At 49.4% G+C, this 17678-nt stretch overlaps 1 protein-coding gene across 5 annotated transcripts in view; it reads left to right on the top strand.

Annotated features, from left to right (window-relative positions):
• Positions 1–17678, top strand: part of LMO3 (LIM domain only 3) — a 177746-nt gene that overhangs the window by 97824 nt on the left and 62244 nt on the right. For 4 of the 5 annotated variants that reach the window (XM_069963597.1, XM_069963610.1, XM_069963617.1 and 1 more), the window contains exon 3: positions 8156–8281. In XM_069963597.1, coding sequence (XP_069819698.1) covers positions 8156–8281 — 126 coding nt within the window. Of the gene's footprint in view, positions 1–8155; positions 8282–12817; positions 12947–17678 lie in introns of those variants that run through there. The other variant, XM_069963602.1, reaches the window with a different exon arrangement.

The raw sequence follows: 17678 nt of genomic DNA, 5'->3' as shown, positions 1-17678 counted from the left end.
CACTGTAACCCCCAGTATCACCAGTACTACAACACTGTAACCCCCAGTATCACCAGTACTACAACACTATAAGCCCCAGTATCACCAGTACTACAACACTGTAAGCCCCAGTATCACCAGTACTACAACACTGTAAGCCCCAGTATCACCAGTACTACAACACTATAAGCCCCAGTATCACCAGTACTACAACACTATAAGCCCCAGTATCACCAGTACTACAACACTATAAGCCCCAGTATCACCAGTACTACAACACTGTAAGCCCCAGTATCACCAGTACTACAACACTATAAGCCCCAGTATCACCAGTACTACAACACTATAAGCCCCAGTATCACCAGTACTACAACACTGTAACCCCCAGTATCACCAGTACTACAACACTATAAGCCCCAGTATCACCAGTACTACAACACTGTAACCCCCAGTATCACCAGTACTACAACACTGTAACCCCCAGTATCACCAGTACTACAACACTGTAACCCCCAGTATCACCAGTACTACAACCCTGTAAGCCCCAGTATCACCAGTACTACAACACTATAAGCCCCAGTATCACCAGTACTACAACACTGTAAGCCCCAGTATCACCAGTACTACAACACTATAAGCCCCAGTATCACCAGTACTACAAGACTGTAACCCCCAGTATCACCAGTACTACAACACTGTAACCCCCAGTATCACCAGTACTACAACACTATAAGCCCCAGTATCACCAGTACTACAACACTATAAGCCCCAGTATCACCAGTACTACAACACTATAAGCCCCAGTATCACCAGTACTACAACACTGTAAGCCCCAGTATCACCAGTACTACAACACTATAAGCCCCAGTATCACCAGTACTACAATACTATAAGCCCCAGTATCACCAGTACTACAACACTGTAACCCCCAGTATCACCAGTACTACAACACTGTAACCCCCAGTATCACCAGTACTACAACCCTGTAAGCCCCAGTATCACCAGTACTACAACACTATAAGCCCCAGTATCACCAGTACTACAACACTGTAAGCCCCAGTATCACCAGTACTACAACACTATAAGCCCCAGTATCACCAGTACTACAAGACTGTAACCCCCAGTATCACCAGTACTACAACACTGTAACCCCCAGTATCACCAGTACTACAACACTATAAGCCCCAGTATCACCAGTACTACAACACTATAAGCCCCAGTATCACCAGTACTACAACACTATAAGCCCCAGTATCACCAGTACTACAACACTGTAAGCCCCAGTATCACCAGTACTACAACACTATAAGCCCCAGTATCACCAGTACTACAACACTGTAACCCCCAGTATCACCAGTACTACAACACTATAACCCCCAGTATCACCAGTACTACAATACTGTAAGCCCCAGTATCACCAGTACTACAACACTATAAGCCCCAGTATCACCAGTACTACAACACTGTAACCCCCAGTATCACCAGTACTACAACACTGTAACCCCCAGTATCACCAGTACTACAACACTGTAAGCCCCAGTATCACCAGTACTACAACACTATAAGCCCCAGTATCACCAGTACTACAACACTATAAGCCCCAGTATCACCAGTACTACAACACTATAACCCCCAATATCACCAGTACTACAACACTATAAGCCCCAGTATCACCAGTACTACAACACTATAAGCCCCAGTATCACCAGTACTACAACACTATAACCCCCAGTATCACCAGTACTACAACACTATAAGCCCCAGTATCACCAGTACTACAACACTATAAGCCCCAGTATCACCAGTACTACAACACTGTAAGCCCCAGTATCACCAGTACTACAACACTGTAACCCCCAGTATCACCAGTACTACAACACTGTAACCCCCAGTATCACCAGTACTACAACACTGTAAGCCCCAGTATCACCAGTACTACAACACTGTAACCCCCAGTATCACCAGTACTACAACACTGTAAGCCCCAGTATCACCAGTACTACAACACTATAAGCCCCAGTATCACCAGTACTACAACACTGTAAGCCCCAGTATCACCAGTACTACAACACTATAACCCCCAGTATCGCCAGTACTACAACACTATAAGCCCCAGTATCACCAGTACTACAACACTGTAATCACCAGTATCACCAGTACTACAACACTATAAGCCCCAGTATCACCAGTACTACAGTACTATAAGCCCCAGTATCACCAGTACTACAACACTGTAATCACCACCATCACCAGTACTACAACACTGTAAGCCCCAGTATCACCAGTACTACAACACTATAAGCCCCAGTATCACCAGTACTACAACACTATAACCCCCAGTATCACCAGTACTACAACACTGTAACCCCCAGTATCACCAGTACTACAACCCTGTAACCCCCAGTATCACCAGTACTACAACACTATAAGCCCCAGTATCACCAGTACTACAACACTGTAAGCCCCAGTATCACCAGTACTACAACACTGTAACCACCACCATCACCAGTACTACAACACTGTAACCCCCAGTATCACCAGTACTACAACACTGTAACCACCACCATCACCAGTACTACAACACTGTAACCCCCAGTATCACCAGTACTACAACCCTGTAAGCCCCAGTATCACCAGTACTACAACACTATAAGCCCCAGTATCACCAGTACTACAACACTATAAGCCCCAGTATCACCAGTACTACAACACTATAAGCCCCAGTATCACCAGTACTACAACACTGTAACCCCCAGTATCACCAGTACTACAACACTGTAACCCCTAGTATCACCAGTACTACAACACTGTAACCCCCAGTATCACCAGTACTACAACCCTGTAAGCCCCAGTATCACCAGTACTACAACACTATAAGCCCCAGTATCACCAGTACTACAACACTGTAACCCCCAGTATCACCAGTACTACAACACTATAAGCCCCAGTATCACCAGTACTACAACACTGTAAGCCCCAGTATCACCAGTACTACAACACTATAAGCCCCAGTATCACCAGTACTACAACACTATAAGCCCCAGTATCACCAGTACTACAACACTGTAAGCCCCAGTATCACCAGTACTACAACACTATAAGCCCCAGTATCACCAGTACTACAACACTATAAGCCCCAGTATCACCAGTACTACAACCCTGTAAGCCCCAGTATCACCAGTACTACAACCCTGTAAGCCCCAGTATCACCAGTACTACAACACTGTAACCCCCAGTATCACCAGTACTACAACACTGTAATCACCACCATCACCAGTACTACAACACTATAAGCCCCAGTATCACCAGTACTACAACACTATAAGCCCCAGTATCACCAGTACTACAACACTGTAACCCCCAGTATCACCAGTACTACAACACTGTAAGCCCCAGTATCACCAGTACTACAACACTATAAGCCCCAGTATCACCAGTACTACAACACTGTAAGCCCCAGTATCACCAGTACTACAACACTATAAGCCCCAGTATCACCAGTACTACAACACTATAAGCCCCAGTATCACCAGTACTACAACACTGTAACCCCCAGTATCTCCAGTACTACAACACTATAAGCCCCAGTATCACCAGTACTACAATACTATAAGCCCCAGTATCACCAGTACTACAACACTGTAACCCCCAGTATCACCAGTACTACAACACTATAAGCCCCAGTATCACCAGTACTACAACACTGTAACCCCCAGTATCACCAGTACTACAACACTGTAACCCCCAGTATCACCAGTACTACAACACTGTAAGCCCCAGTATCACCAGTACTACAACACTATAAGCCCCAGTATCACCAGTACTACAACACTGTAAGCCCCAGTATCACCAGTACTACAACACTATAAGCCCCAGTATCACCAGTACTACAAGACTGTAACCCCCAGTATCACCAGTACTACAACACTGTAACCCCCAGTATCACCAGTACTACAACACTATAAGCCCCAGTATCACCAGTACTACAACACTATAAGCCCCAGTATCACCAGTACTACAACACTATAAGCCCCAGTATCACCAGTACTACAACACTGTAAGCCCCAGTATCACCAGTACTACAACACTATAAGCCCCAGTATCACCAGTACTACAACACTGTAACCCCCAGTATCACCAGTACTACAACACTATAACCCCCAGTATCACCAGTACTACAATACTGTAAGCCCCAGTATCACCAGTACTACAACACTATAAGCCCCAGTATCACCAGTACTACAACACTGTAACCCCCAGTATCACCAGTACTACAACACTGTAACCCCCAGTATCACCAGTACTACAACACTGTAAGCCCCAGTATCACCAGTACTACAACACTGTAAGCCCCAGTATCACCAGTACTACAACACTGTAAGCCCCAGTATCACCAGTACTACAACACTGTAACCCCCAGTATCACCAGTACTACAACACTGTAACCCCCAGTATCACCAGTACTACAACACTGTAATCACCACCATCACCAGTACTACAACACTATAAGCCCCAGTATCACCAGTACTACAACACTATAAGCCCCAGTATCACCAGTACTACAATACTATAAGCCCCAGTATCACCAGTACTACAACACTGTAAGCCCCAGTATCACCAGTACTACAACACTGTAACCCCCAGTATCACCAGTACTACAACACTATAACCCCCAGTATCACCAGTACTACAACACTATAAGCCCCAGTATCACCAGTACTACAACACTATAAGCCCCAGTATCACCAGTACTACAACACTGTAAGCCCCAGTATCACCAGTACTACAACACTGTAACCCCCAGTATCACCAGTACTACAACACTGTAACCCCCAGTATCACCAGTACTACAACACTGTAAGCCCCAGTATCACCAGTACTACAACACTGTAACCCCCAGTATCACCAGTACTACAACACTGTAACCCCCAGTATCACCAGTACTACAACCCTGTAAGCCCCAGTATCACCAGTACTACAACACTATAAGCCCCAGTATCACCAGTAATACAACACTATAATCACCACCATCACCAGTACTACAACACTGTAAGCCCCAGTATCACCAGTACTACAACCCTGTAAGCCCCAGTATCACCAGTACTACAACACTATAACCCCCAGTATCACCAGTACTACAACACTATAACCCCCAGTATCACCAGTACTACAACACTGTAACCCCCAGTATCACCAGTACTACAACCCTGTAAGCCCCAGTATCACCAGTACTACAACACTGTAACCCCCAGTATCACCAGTACTACAACCCTGTAAGCCCCAGTATCACCAGTACTACAACACTATAAGCCCCAGTATCACCAGTACTACAACACTGTAACCCCCAGTATCACCAGTACTACAACACTATAAGCCCCAGTATCACCAGTACTACAACACTGTAAGCCCCAGTATCACCAGTACTACAACACTATAAGCCCCAGTATCACCAGTACTACAACACTATAAGCCCCAGTATCACCAGTACTACAACACTGTAACCCCCAGTATCACCAGTACTACAACACTGTAAGCCCCAGTATCACCAGTACTACAACCCTGTAAGCCCCAGTATCACCAGTACTACAACACTGTAACCCCCAGTATCACCAGTACTACAACACTGTAATCACCACCATCACCAGTACTACAACACTATAAGCCCCAGTATCACCAGTACTAAAACACTATAAGCCCCAGTATCACCAGTACTACAACACTGTAACCCCCAGTATCACCAGTACTACAACACTGTAACCCCCAGTATCACCAGTACTACAACACTATAAGCCCCAGTATCACCAGTACTACAACACTGTAACCCCCAGTATCTCCAGTACTACAATACTATAAGCCCCAGTATCACCAGTACTACAACACTATAAGCCCCAGTATCACCAGTACTACAACACTGTAAGCCCCAGTATCACCAGTACTACAACACTATAAGCCCCAGTATCACCAGTACTACAACACTATAAGCCCCAGTATCACCAGTACTACAACACTGTAACCCCCAGTATCTCCAGTACTACAATACTATAAGCCCCAGTATCACCAGTACTACAACACTATAAGCCCCAGTATCACCAGTACTACAACACTATAAGCCCCAGTATCACCAGTACTACAACACTGTAACCCCCAGTATCACCAGTACTACAACACTGTAAGCCCCAGTATCACCAGTACTACAACACTGTAACCCCAGTATCACCAGTACTACAACACTATAAGCCCCAGTATCACCAGTACTACAACACTGTAATCACCACCATCACCAGTACTACAACACTATAAGCCCCAGTATCACCAGTACTACAACACTGTAAGCCCCAGTATCACCAGTACTACAACACTGTAACCCCCAGTATCACCAGTACTACAACACTGTAAGCCCCAGTATCACCAGTACTACAACACTATAAGCCCCAGTATCGCCAGTACTACAACACTGTAACCCCCAGTATCACCAGTACTACAACACTATAACCCCCAGTATCACCAGTACTACAACCCTGTAACCCCCAGTATCACCAGTACTACAACACTATAAGCCCCAGTATCACCAGTACTACAACACTGTAAGCCCCAGTATCACCAGTACTACAACACTGTAACCCCCAGTATCACCAGTACTACAACACTATAAGCCCCAGTATCACCAGTACTACAACACTGTAAGCCCCAGTATCACCAGTACTACAACACTATAAGCCCCAGTATCACCAGTACTACAACACTGTAACCCCCAGTATCACCAGTACTACAACACTGTAACCCCCAGTATCACCAGTACTACAACACTATAAGCCCCAGTATCACCAGTACTACAACACTATAAGCCCCAGTATCACCAGTACTACAACACTGTAACCACCACCATCACCAGTACTACAACACTATAAGCCCCAGTATCACCAGTACTACAACACTATAAGCCCCAGTATCACCAGTACTACAACACTATAAGCCCCAGTATCACCAGTACTACAACACTATAACCCCCTGTATCACCAGTACTACAATACTATAAGCCCCAGTATCACCAGTACTACAATACTATAAGCCCCAGTATCACCAGTACTACAACACTATAACCCCCAGTATCACCAGTACTACAACACTATAAGCCCCAGTATCACCAGTACTACAACACTATAAGCCCCAGTATCACCAGTACTACAACACTATAAGCCCCAGTATCACCAGTACTACAAAACTGTAACCCCCAGTATCACCAGTACTACAACACTATAACCCCCAGTATCACCAGTACTACAACACTATAAGCCCCAGTATCACCAGTACTACAACACTGTAACCACCACCATCACCAGAACTACAACACTATAAGCCCCAGTATCACCAGTACTACAACACTGTAATCACCAGTATCACCAGTACTACAACACTGTAACCCCCAGTATCACCAGTACTACAACACTATAAGCCCCAGTATCACCAGTACTACAACACTATAAGCCCCAGTATCACCAGTACTACAACACTGTAACCACCACCATCACCAGAACTACAACACTATAAGCCCCAGTATCACCAGTACTACAACACTGTAATCACCAGTATCACCAGTACTACAACACTGTAACCCCCAGTATCACCAGTACTACAACACTATAAGTCCCAGTATCACCAGTACTACAACACTATAACCCCCAGTATCACCAGTACTACAACACTATAACCCCCAGTATCACCAGTACTACAACACTGTAATCACCACCATCACCAGTACTACAACACTGTAACCCCAGTATCACCAGTACTACAACACTGTAAGCCCCAGTATCACCAGTACTACAACACTATAAGCCCCAGTATCACCAGTACTACAACACTATAAGCCCCAGTATCACCAGTACTACAACACTGTAACCCCCAGTATCTCCAGTACTACAACACTATAAGCCCCAGTATCACCAGTACTACAATACTATAAGCCCCAGTATCACCAGTACTACAACACTGTAACCCCCAGTATCACCAGTACTACAACACTATAAGCCCCAGTATCACCAGTACTACAACACTGTAAGCCCCAGTATCACCAGTACTACAACACTATAAGCCCCAGTATCACCAGTACTACAACCCTGTAACCCCTAGTATGCTGGCACACTTGTCTCTGATTGTGCTCGTTGTTCTCTTTCAGGTTGTTCGGGGTGACGGGGAATTGTGCGGCGTGCAGTAAGCTGATTCCGGCCTTCGAGATGGTGATGAGAGCAAAGGACAATGTCTACCATCTGGATTGTTTTGCCTGTCAGCTGTGTAATCAGAGGTGAGTGGGGTCTGGGGGACTAAGACACAACCCCCCCCCCCCAACTATATGGGCCATACACATCACAGGACCCTGTATATCCTCCCTATCACTGTACAGCTATATACACTCTTACTCTCTGGTATCAGCCATCGGACAGGTATATACAACCTATTACTCTCTGGTATCAGCCATGTCAGGCTGGGGGGTGACTGTAGGACAGGTATATACAATCTATTACTCTCTGGTATCAGCCATGTCAGGCGGGGAGGGTCACTGTAGGACAGGTATATACAATCTATTACTCTCTGGTATCAGCCATGTCAGGCTGGGGGGGGGTGACTGTAGGACAGGTATATACAATCTATTACTCTCTGGTATCAGCCATGTCAGGCTGGGGGGGGGAGGTGACAGCTGATTCCTCTCCTGGTCAGGTGTGGTGGTGCAGGTGGAGCTCTCTGCTGCTGGGATCGCTCTGAGTCTGGTGCCTGAGGCCTGCTCCCTTCTGCCTGGGGGGAGTGGGCTTTGGGATGCAGGAGGAAGGCGAGTCCCAGGCTTCTGTTTCCCGGGGTAGGCCGGCGGGGACGGATGGTGCACAGCAACTGGCCTATTCGGAGGGGGTACGGAGATCTGGCGGGGGTCGCAGTGATGCTTCCTCTGCCCCCCCTCTGGTTTCTAGCCGCCGCCGGGAGGCTGTGTTGGAGGTGAAGGACTGGGGTGTAAAATGCCCTGAGGAGACGACTGATGTTTATGGATCCAGAATTGCTTATTTTATCAAGACATATGAACTGAATGGCAAAGAACTGTGCAAACTGCGTGCGGAGTTGAGATGCGCCCGAGTCCAGGTGAATACAGCATCTGGGCGTAAGCGCACGGATGCCAACAAGGTCATAATGAGACTGAAGTCTGAGATCAATATGTTGGAGAAGGAAAATATGGATATTCAGAGGAACAGCGGGCCCTTCCAGGAGAAGCTGCTGAACCAGGCCAGGTTTGACCAAATGAACAAGGGGTTAAGCCAGAGTGACTACATGGAGAGAGCGGAGGAGGCCGAGGCTCCTGATGTGACCCAGGGGTCCCAGAGTGGGATCTGCCCCGGACAGCCCTCAGCTCCAGGACCCAGAGGCCCAGACGGTGACAGCGACCCAGGAGGGGACCTGATGGCGGCCATCATACAGATGGAATCTCCGGTGCGGGTGGTTGGACCAGAAAGGGGTGAGTCTCCATCTAATGCCCCCCTTTCCCCAGCTCCACCTAGTAGGTGCCCTGTGGCGGGCTTTTAGAAGGGGATGAGCGGTGGGCAGAGTATGAAGGTTCCCTCAGTAACATCACATGATGCTGTTTCGGCTTGTGGTAGCAGTAAGAGTGTCAGGGCGATTACTGTGAAGCCCGACATTGTTGGGAAGGTTGGCGGCCCAGCGGGTGGCTGCATGTCTCTGGCATCGGGGGGCCACAGCAAATCGGACAAGGTTAAGGCTGTGGACCCTGTGTCAGAGATTAGGAGCAAGGGCGCAGGTGAGCAGTGCCACGGGGTGCCGGGCGGTAATGCAGGCTCTGCGGTGGGGTCTGCTGTCGAGGTGTCACCTGTGGTGGTTTCTAGTGGGGGAACCGTGTCGGCTGCTGGGACAGGTGGCACCTCGGCAGGAATAATAAAACCGGCCACAGCTGGACTGGCAAATGCTGCCGCTAAGGCAATCAAAAACCTCAAAGAGACTGTTCCCACACCTACTGGGACCATGCAAGAGACTAAACATGCTGCTGATGGTGGGACAACATCCGGACAAACTACAGCTGTAAAGATGGCGACGAGTCATGTGACCCATGAGGTGGAGGGGGTTCCTGGCGAGAAGTTGAAGCCTGCTGCTGTTACAGCGGTGGACGGAGACTTGCCAGGTTCTCCCGGTGAAGCTGAGGTCACTCCTATCGGTGACTGCATTAACCTGTCTGTGCTTTCTGGTCCAGGACTGAATGGTGGTGTGAATGGTGGAGAGGGAGCGAGGGAGGATGGGGAAGATGATGAGAGGATGGATGTTGGGGATCGGAGGATGAGTGGAGGGGGCGGATGCATGGTTCCTGTGGAGAGAGATGCTGGTGTGGTTGGTCCGTCTGAACCCCCGGCAGCGGCGGTGAGGAGCTATGCGAGTGTTGCTGCCGGGGCACGTAGGCTGTATGAGAGAGCTGCACCCCCTGGTCCTGGGAATAGTGACACCCAAAGGCGCTTCTTGGAGGCCTTGCGGAGGGGGGATAGATCTATCACTGTAGAGGGTAGAGAGGTAGAGTTGTCTTTCTGGATAGAGAGGCATGGCTTAGCCGCCTTCCGAGAGCAAAGGAGCGGGGAGGAGTCATGGTCACTCCCCACAGCCGGGTCCGGGGTGGCCAGGAGGAATGTGGTCCGTCTTAGGTGGAGGGGCAATGATCCCTGTCCTAATAGAACTAAAGTAGTGGAGCTCCTCCTCAAGATGGATTTCAGGGCTAATGACATCTTTGCCCTGATACATCCTCATGGTTCCCCGATTTTCGATGTCAGTTTCGTCCGGGCTGAAGGGCTTGAGCTTTTTTGGTCTCGGTACGAGCTGGCAAAGATAGAACCCGAATGGAGAGACTTTGCTGTCCAAGCAGTCTCCCGTCAGAACAACATCAAGAAAGTGACGGTATTAACATGTAACGAATCTCTTTCTTGCATAGACATCATGACCTGGATTGGGCGTTACGGAGAGGTGGTCAACATTCCCCAGAAGAACAGGGATGAGTTTGGTATCTGGTCGGGGGCCTGGACCTTCATGGTCAAGTTGAAGGTTTCAGGTAATTCTGTCACCCACATTCCCTCTTCCACTTTCTTGGGGAGGGACAGGATTCTGGTCTTCTACCAGGGGCAGCCGAAGGTCTGCCATAGGTGCGGTGACCCCACACACTTTAGTGCACAATGTACGGTGCAGAAATGCGCCCTGTGTGGAGGGATAGGACATCTTGCCGCAGCCTGTGGGGACATTCGTTGCAACCTGTGTGGTGATCTCGGTCACCCTTTCAGCCGCTGTCCGGTCTCCTTTGCCAATGCGGTCCAAACTTCAGCTGGGGTTAGCCGTGAGGCTGACCCCACCGGAGAGGGTGCCAGCAGAGGCAGGGAGGCTACTGGTCCAGGGAAGAGACAATTAACACCATCCAAGCTGAAGCGTATGGAGACACGCCAGAGGCAAAGGGAGGAGGCACCTCAGGTGGCAGCTAAGGAGGTCCCTGTACCTGAGCCTGAGGTGGTGGATATTGCTGAGGACCTGAGGGACAGTGAGTTGGAGGAGGAGTCCAGGAGACTGGATAGAGAGGAGGAGGAGGAGAGGGCCACTACTGCAACCTCCTCTCCCGCAGAGAGTCTGGATGAGGAAAGCAAACAGTGGCTAGAGAATAAGAGAAGATCGGGTGCCAGAAAAAAGAGAAAGCGGGTGAAGAAGAAGGAGTCTTCTTCCCTTGAGTGGGATCATTCCGTTCCCCTCACCCTTGTCCAGATACCGGCGGAAGAACCTACTGGCTCCCCTCTGGTGGGCTGCCCTAACCGGTATCGGGCCCTCAGGGATATTTCCTCCTCTGATGAGGGGGCTGGGGAGTCGGTGCCGGTGTCTGAAGTGAGGTCTCTGAGAGGTGTCAGGTCTTCCTCTCAGGTAACGGGGGGGAGGACCTGTCTCGGGACCATGTGGGGTGCAGAGTGTGACTTGTGTGGAGGAGGGAACACGCCCTGTAAATATGGATGTGTCTGTGTGCTTGAAAAGGGGGAAGGAAGGACAGTCTGATGAAGATATTAAGCACAAGGAAGGGGGAGGGAAAAAGAGGGCTGTCAAGCTTGATCACCCATGATGGCGGCACCCTCCCCGTTGACTCTGGCGAGTATTAACGTCGCCAGCATAAAGTCAGATACGGCAAGATTTATGGCCTTTGGTTTTCTCGGTCGAATACAGGCCGACATTTTCTTTTTGCAAGAGACCAGACTTACAGATCTAGCAACTATACATAAGGCGAAGCGTGAGTGGAGGCATGGCCCCTCTCACTGGTCTCTTGCGGCCGAGCCGTATAGCGGGGTGGCGGCTCTTTTTAATACCGCACAGGTTGAATGCAGACGCGTAATCGAGCTAGAAATGGGGAGATGTCTGGTATTAGACGTCCTCATGAAGGGACAAGAGCTGCGCCTCATAAACATCTACGGTCCACAGACTAAATGGGACCGCAAAAGTCTCTTTATGAGGATTAAGCCTCTACTTTTTACTAGCCGGCAGGTCATCTTTGGAGGGGACTTTAATGCTGTAACAAGGTCCCGAGATAGAGGAGGCTCCAGAGATCGGCTAGGTTATGATAGCGCCGCTCTGAACAGCATAGCCAGTGAGACTCTTCTGGTGGATGTCCACATCCGACATACTCCAGACCACAGTGGGTTCACCTATTTTAGGGGTAGAGAGGTCAGGTCTAGGATAGATAGGTTTTTTGTTAAGGAGGAGGCTGTCTCTTCACCTTTACAGGTGGTGGAGGTAGAATTCTCCGATCACTGTTTGATTATGTTTTCTTTGAATGTTTCAGAGACCCCCAGGATGGGAAGGGGATTGTGGAAGCTGAATTCGTCTCTCCTGGAAGTCGAGGAAATCAGACAATCCTTTGAGGAGTTTCTGCAGAGCCAGGTACCATTACTGGACTTATGCAGCACTAGGTCAGAGTGGTGGGAGATGTTCAAAAAACGGGCGGCGAAATTCTTCTGCCAGACCGCGAACCTTAGGAGTCTGAATAGGGATCGCCTATATCAGGCACTAAGGAGGAAACTCGAGGTCCTTGTCTCGAATGGAGGTGACAGAGAGGAGATCTCCAGAGTGAAGTCTTTGCTGAAGAAGTGCCAGTACGATAGACACACATCTTTGGTTTTCGAGAGGGATTTCGGGAAGTACCGCTCGCCCGACCCTTGTCGAAGCTGTAAGATGTCAGTGGATTGTAAGTTTGTGTCAGGCCTGGTCGATAGTACAGGATCTCTGAACAAGTCCAGATCAGGGATCTTGGAGGTCATCAGAGCTTTCTACTCGCATCTCTTGGGGAAGAGGGATCTCGATCGAGGCAGGACGTCGGCTTTCCTGGCTGATGCCATTTCCCGCTCAGGAGTAGACCCCTCTCTTAATGTTTTGACAGAGAAGATCAGAGAAGAGGAAGTCAGGCTGGCGATTGAGAGGCTCGCCCTCAAAAAGTCACCAGGGCCGGATGGCTTAACGTCCGAATTTTATAAGACCTTTAAGGACGCTTTGGTTCCCCTCTTGACTGAGGTAATAAATGAGTCTCTCTCCTCGGGCACTCTGCCGAGGTCGATGAGGAGGTCGGCTCTGATCATCCTGTCAAAGGGTAAAGACCCGTCCCACATTGAGAATTGGCGTCCCATAGCGCTTCTTAATGTGGACAGAAAGATCCTGGCAAAAGTGCTATTCAACAGGTTGGTGAAATTGGCACCCCAGCTCCTTTCGGGGGCCCAGCACTGCTCTGTTCCCGGTCGTAGCACTTTTAGTGCTGTGCTTGGTGTCCGCGAGGCCGTGGAGCAGGGTAGGGCTGGTCACTGGAGGGGGTTTCTACTGTCCTTGGACCAAGCTAAGGCTTTTGATCGGGTTGATCACGAGTACCTCTGGTCTACTCTTTTGAAATACGGTCTGCCGGGGAGGTTCGTGGATTGGCTGAGAACATTGTACGCGGGGGCTGAGACTTTTCCGTTGGTGAACGGTTGGGTGGGCCGCCCTTTTGCGGTGGAGTCTGGTGTACGTCAGGGCTGTCCTTTAAGCCCTCTGCTTTATGCGTTCGCCATCGACCCCTTCCTCCAAAGGATAGATGGTGGACCGTTGGCGGGGGTGAGGATGGACCTGGCGGTGCCGGACTCTGCCTTGAGGGTAGTGGCGTACGCCGATGATGTCTCCATTTTTGTCTCTTCCCAGGGGGAGGCGGAATGGGTGATGTCAGAGGTGGATTGCTACTCGGAGGCATCGGGGTCTAAAATCAACCGTGACAAGTGCAAAAGTCTTTGGTTGGGAGGGGGAGACCCTGAGTTTTGTCTCCCGGACACCCTCCCTGTGCCCCAAGAATCTGAAAAAATTCTGGGCATCGAATTTGGTCCCGGGGATTACCCCACACGAAATTGGGAGAGCAGACTGGAAGATGTCTCCAAAAGAGTGGAACAGTGGAAAGGTTGGTCTTTGACTTTTAGGGAAAGGGTCTTCTTGATCAAGTCTTTCTTGCTCCCGTTGTTAATCTACTTGGGCAGTGTGAGCCTTTTGCCGGAACCCCTCTGGACGCGGGTCTACGGTTTGTTCTTCCTAATGTTGTGGGGGAACAGGCTTAACCTAGTTAAGAGGGAGGTGACTTACCGCACGAGGAGACTAGGCGGGTTGGGTATGGTCAACCCGGTGGTGTTTTTAGTAAACACCTTTTTAAAGACTAATGTTGCGAACCTCTGGAAAGAGAGGGCTCCTCCGTGGGTAGTCTCTTGCAGGAAATGGTTTCAGCCTTTCTTCCAGGAATGGGAGATAGGCGGTCGAGTGAAGGATCTTCGCACGCCACACGGGCATCTCCCGACTTATGCTGCACTGGTTCTGAAGGTCATCAAGCGGTGGGGGCTGGGAATGTGGGAGGTGAGAACTCTCCCGAGGAGAATCCTTGATAAGAGGGTCTTACTGAGCCATTTCCAGAAACCACTGGCCCTCAAGGATTGCCCAGGGGGGGAACAGGGGGTTGGGTTGTCTCTTTTAAATTCACCTAGGATCCCCCTAAAGTTTTGGGATTTGACCTGGCGCGGCTTCCATGGTAGGCTATATGTGAAGGACAATCTGAAGTACAGGAACTCTGACGAGAAGGGGTGTCCACGGGAGGAGTGTGGGGGAGCGTTAGAGAATATGGATCACTTCCTGCTTCATTGTCCTTTTAATATAGAGGTATATCAAAGGGTGGGCGCTTCCATCGGCTGGCCGAGGCTGGCTGCCCTTTCCTATGCTGAGTGGACATATGGAACGTTCAAAGACCTGGGCGGTAGGGACCGCTGCACTTTATTCTTAGTCAGTGTAGTGGTCAGGTATCACACGTGGCACGCTCGGTGTTTAGTTTCGACGAGACAGAAAATCCTCCCTGTGGATGAGGTTTGTAGGAACACGCTCGGTGACCTGGTGAAGGTGCGCTCCTTGGAGTATGAAAGGTTGGGGGCATCTAAGGCATCGACCCTTTGGAGGGGGATTTCCTTTAAGGTGCCTTAGCCGAGTAGTCTCTTTCCTGGTGAGGGGCTGACGCTATCACCTTAGATTTTTGTTTTGTTTTTGTGATGGATAGGATGTAGATGGCTTACAGACATCGAATCTGAGCCCTGAGGGTTTGCTGGGTGGTCTATGGTGTTGGGGATATGTAAAGTATGGAGGTTGGGGGGTTATGGTGTAGGGTATATTGTATCATAGTTGTATATATGTGGGTATAGTGGGGTATGGGAGGTGGGGGGGCGGGGGCTGTAGTATATTATAGTTGTATATATGTGGGTATAGAGGGGTATGGGGGGGCTGTACTGTATTATAGTTGTATATATGTGGGTATAGAGGGGTATGGGGGGGGGGGGGGGGGGGGGGGCTGTAGTATATTATAGTTGTATATATGTGGGTACAGAGGGGTATGGGAGGTGGGGGGGGCGGGGGCTCTGTTGTATTGTATTATAGTTATATTTGTTAATACAGAGGGTTCCGGGAGGTGGGGGGGGGGGGGGGGGGGGGGTATTATATTATGATTATATCTTAAAAAAAAAAAAAAGTTGAGTTTGGTTATTTTATTATTTTCATTTCCTGTCTTGGTTTTATGCAGTCGGTTATGGAGATTGCTGGACTGTTTTGTGGAATATTGCTTATTTGGTTATTTTTTTGGGGGGGTTATTTTTATGTGGTTGTATATAATGTGTGTAGAGGTGACTGTATGGTGTCCTGGACCGGACAGGGTTATATGTATATTATGTATATGGGATCTGTATATGCCGGAATAGGCTGTTCTATTTTGTTACGAATTGTTTATATTTCTGTTATTTCATTTGTTTATGATTTATTGTTATGGCCGATATGCCGGGTTATGTTTTGTATTTTTTTTTATATAAAATAAAAGAGTTACAATCTATTACTCTCTGGTATCAGCCATGTCAGGCTGGGGGGGGGGAGGTGACTGTAGGACAGGTATATACAATCTATTACTCTCTGGTATCAGCCATGTCAGGCTGGGGGAGGGGGGGTGACTGTAGGACAGGTATATACAATGTATTACTCTCTGGTATCAGCCATGTCAGGCTGGGGGAGGGGAGGTGACTGTAGGACAGGTATATACAATCTATTACTCTCTGGTATCAGCCATGTCAGGCTGGGGGGGGGGAGGTGACTGTAGGACAGGTATATACAATCTATTACTCTCTGGTATCAGCCATGTCAGGCTGGGGGGGGGGGGGGGGTGACTGTAGGACAGGTATATACAATCTATTACTCTCTGGTATCAGCCATGTCAGGCTGGGGGGGGGGTGTAGGACAGGTATATACAATCTATTACTCTCTGGTATCAGCCATGTCAGGCTGGGGGAGGGGAGGTGACAGCTGATTCCTCTCCTGGTCAGGTGTGGTGGTGCAGGTGGAGCTCTCTGCTGCTGGGATCGCTCTGAGTCTGGTGCCTGAGGCCTGCTCCCTTCTGCCTGGGGGGAGTGGGCTTTGGGATGCAGGAGGAAGGCGAGTCCCAGGCCTCTGTTTCCCGGGGTAGGCCGGCGGGGACGGATGGTGCACAGCAACTGGCCTATTCGGAGGGGGTACGGAGATCTGGCGGGGGTCGCAGTGATGCTTCCTCTGCCCCCCCTCTGGTTTCTAGCCGCCGCCGGGAGGCTGTGCTGGAGGTGAAGGACTGGGGTGTAAAATGCCCTGAGGAGACGACTGATGTTTATGGATCCAGAATTGCTTATTTTATCAAGACATATGAACTGAATGGCAAAGAACTGTGCAAACTGCGTGCGGAGTTGAGATGCGCCCGAGTCCAGGTGACCAACACGTCAGGACGGAAGCGCACGGATGCCAACAAGGTCATAATGAGACTGAAGTCTGAGATCAATATGTTGGAGAAGGAAAATATGGATATTCAGAGGAACAGCGGGCCCTTCCAGGAGAAGCTGCTGAACCAGGCCAGGTTTGACCAAATGAACAAGGGGTTAAGCCAGAGTGACTACATGGAGAGAGCGGAGGAGGCCGAGGCTCCTGATGTGACCCAGGGGTCCCAGAGTGGGATCTGCCCCGGACAGCCCTCAGCTCCAGGACCCAGAGGCCCAGACGGTGACAGCGACCCAGGAGGGGACCTGATGGCAGCCATCATACAGATGGAATCTCCGGTGCGGGCGGTTGGACCAGAAAGGGGTGAGTCGACATCTAAT

The sequence above is a fragment of the Dendropsophus ebraccatus genome, chromosome 1 (assembly GCF_027789765.1).
Source record: "Dendropsophus ebraccatus isolate aDenEbr1 chromosome 1, aDenEbr1.pat, whole genome shotgun sequence".
Taxonomy (NCBI): Eukaryota; Metazoa; Chordata; class Amphibia; order Anura; family Hylidae; genus Dendropsophus; species Dendropsophus ebraccatus.
The sequence above is the reverse complement of the archived record's forward strand: the minus strand, read 5'-3'. Positions and strand labels throughout refer to the sequence as shown.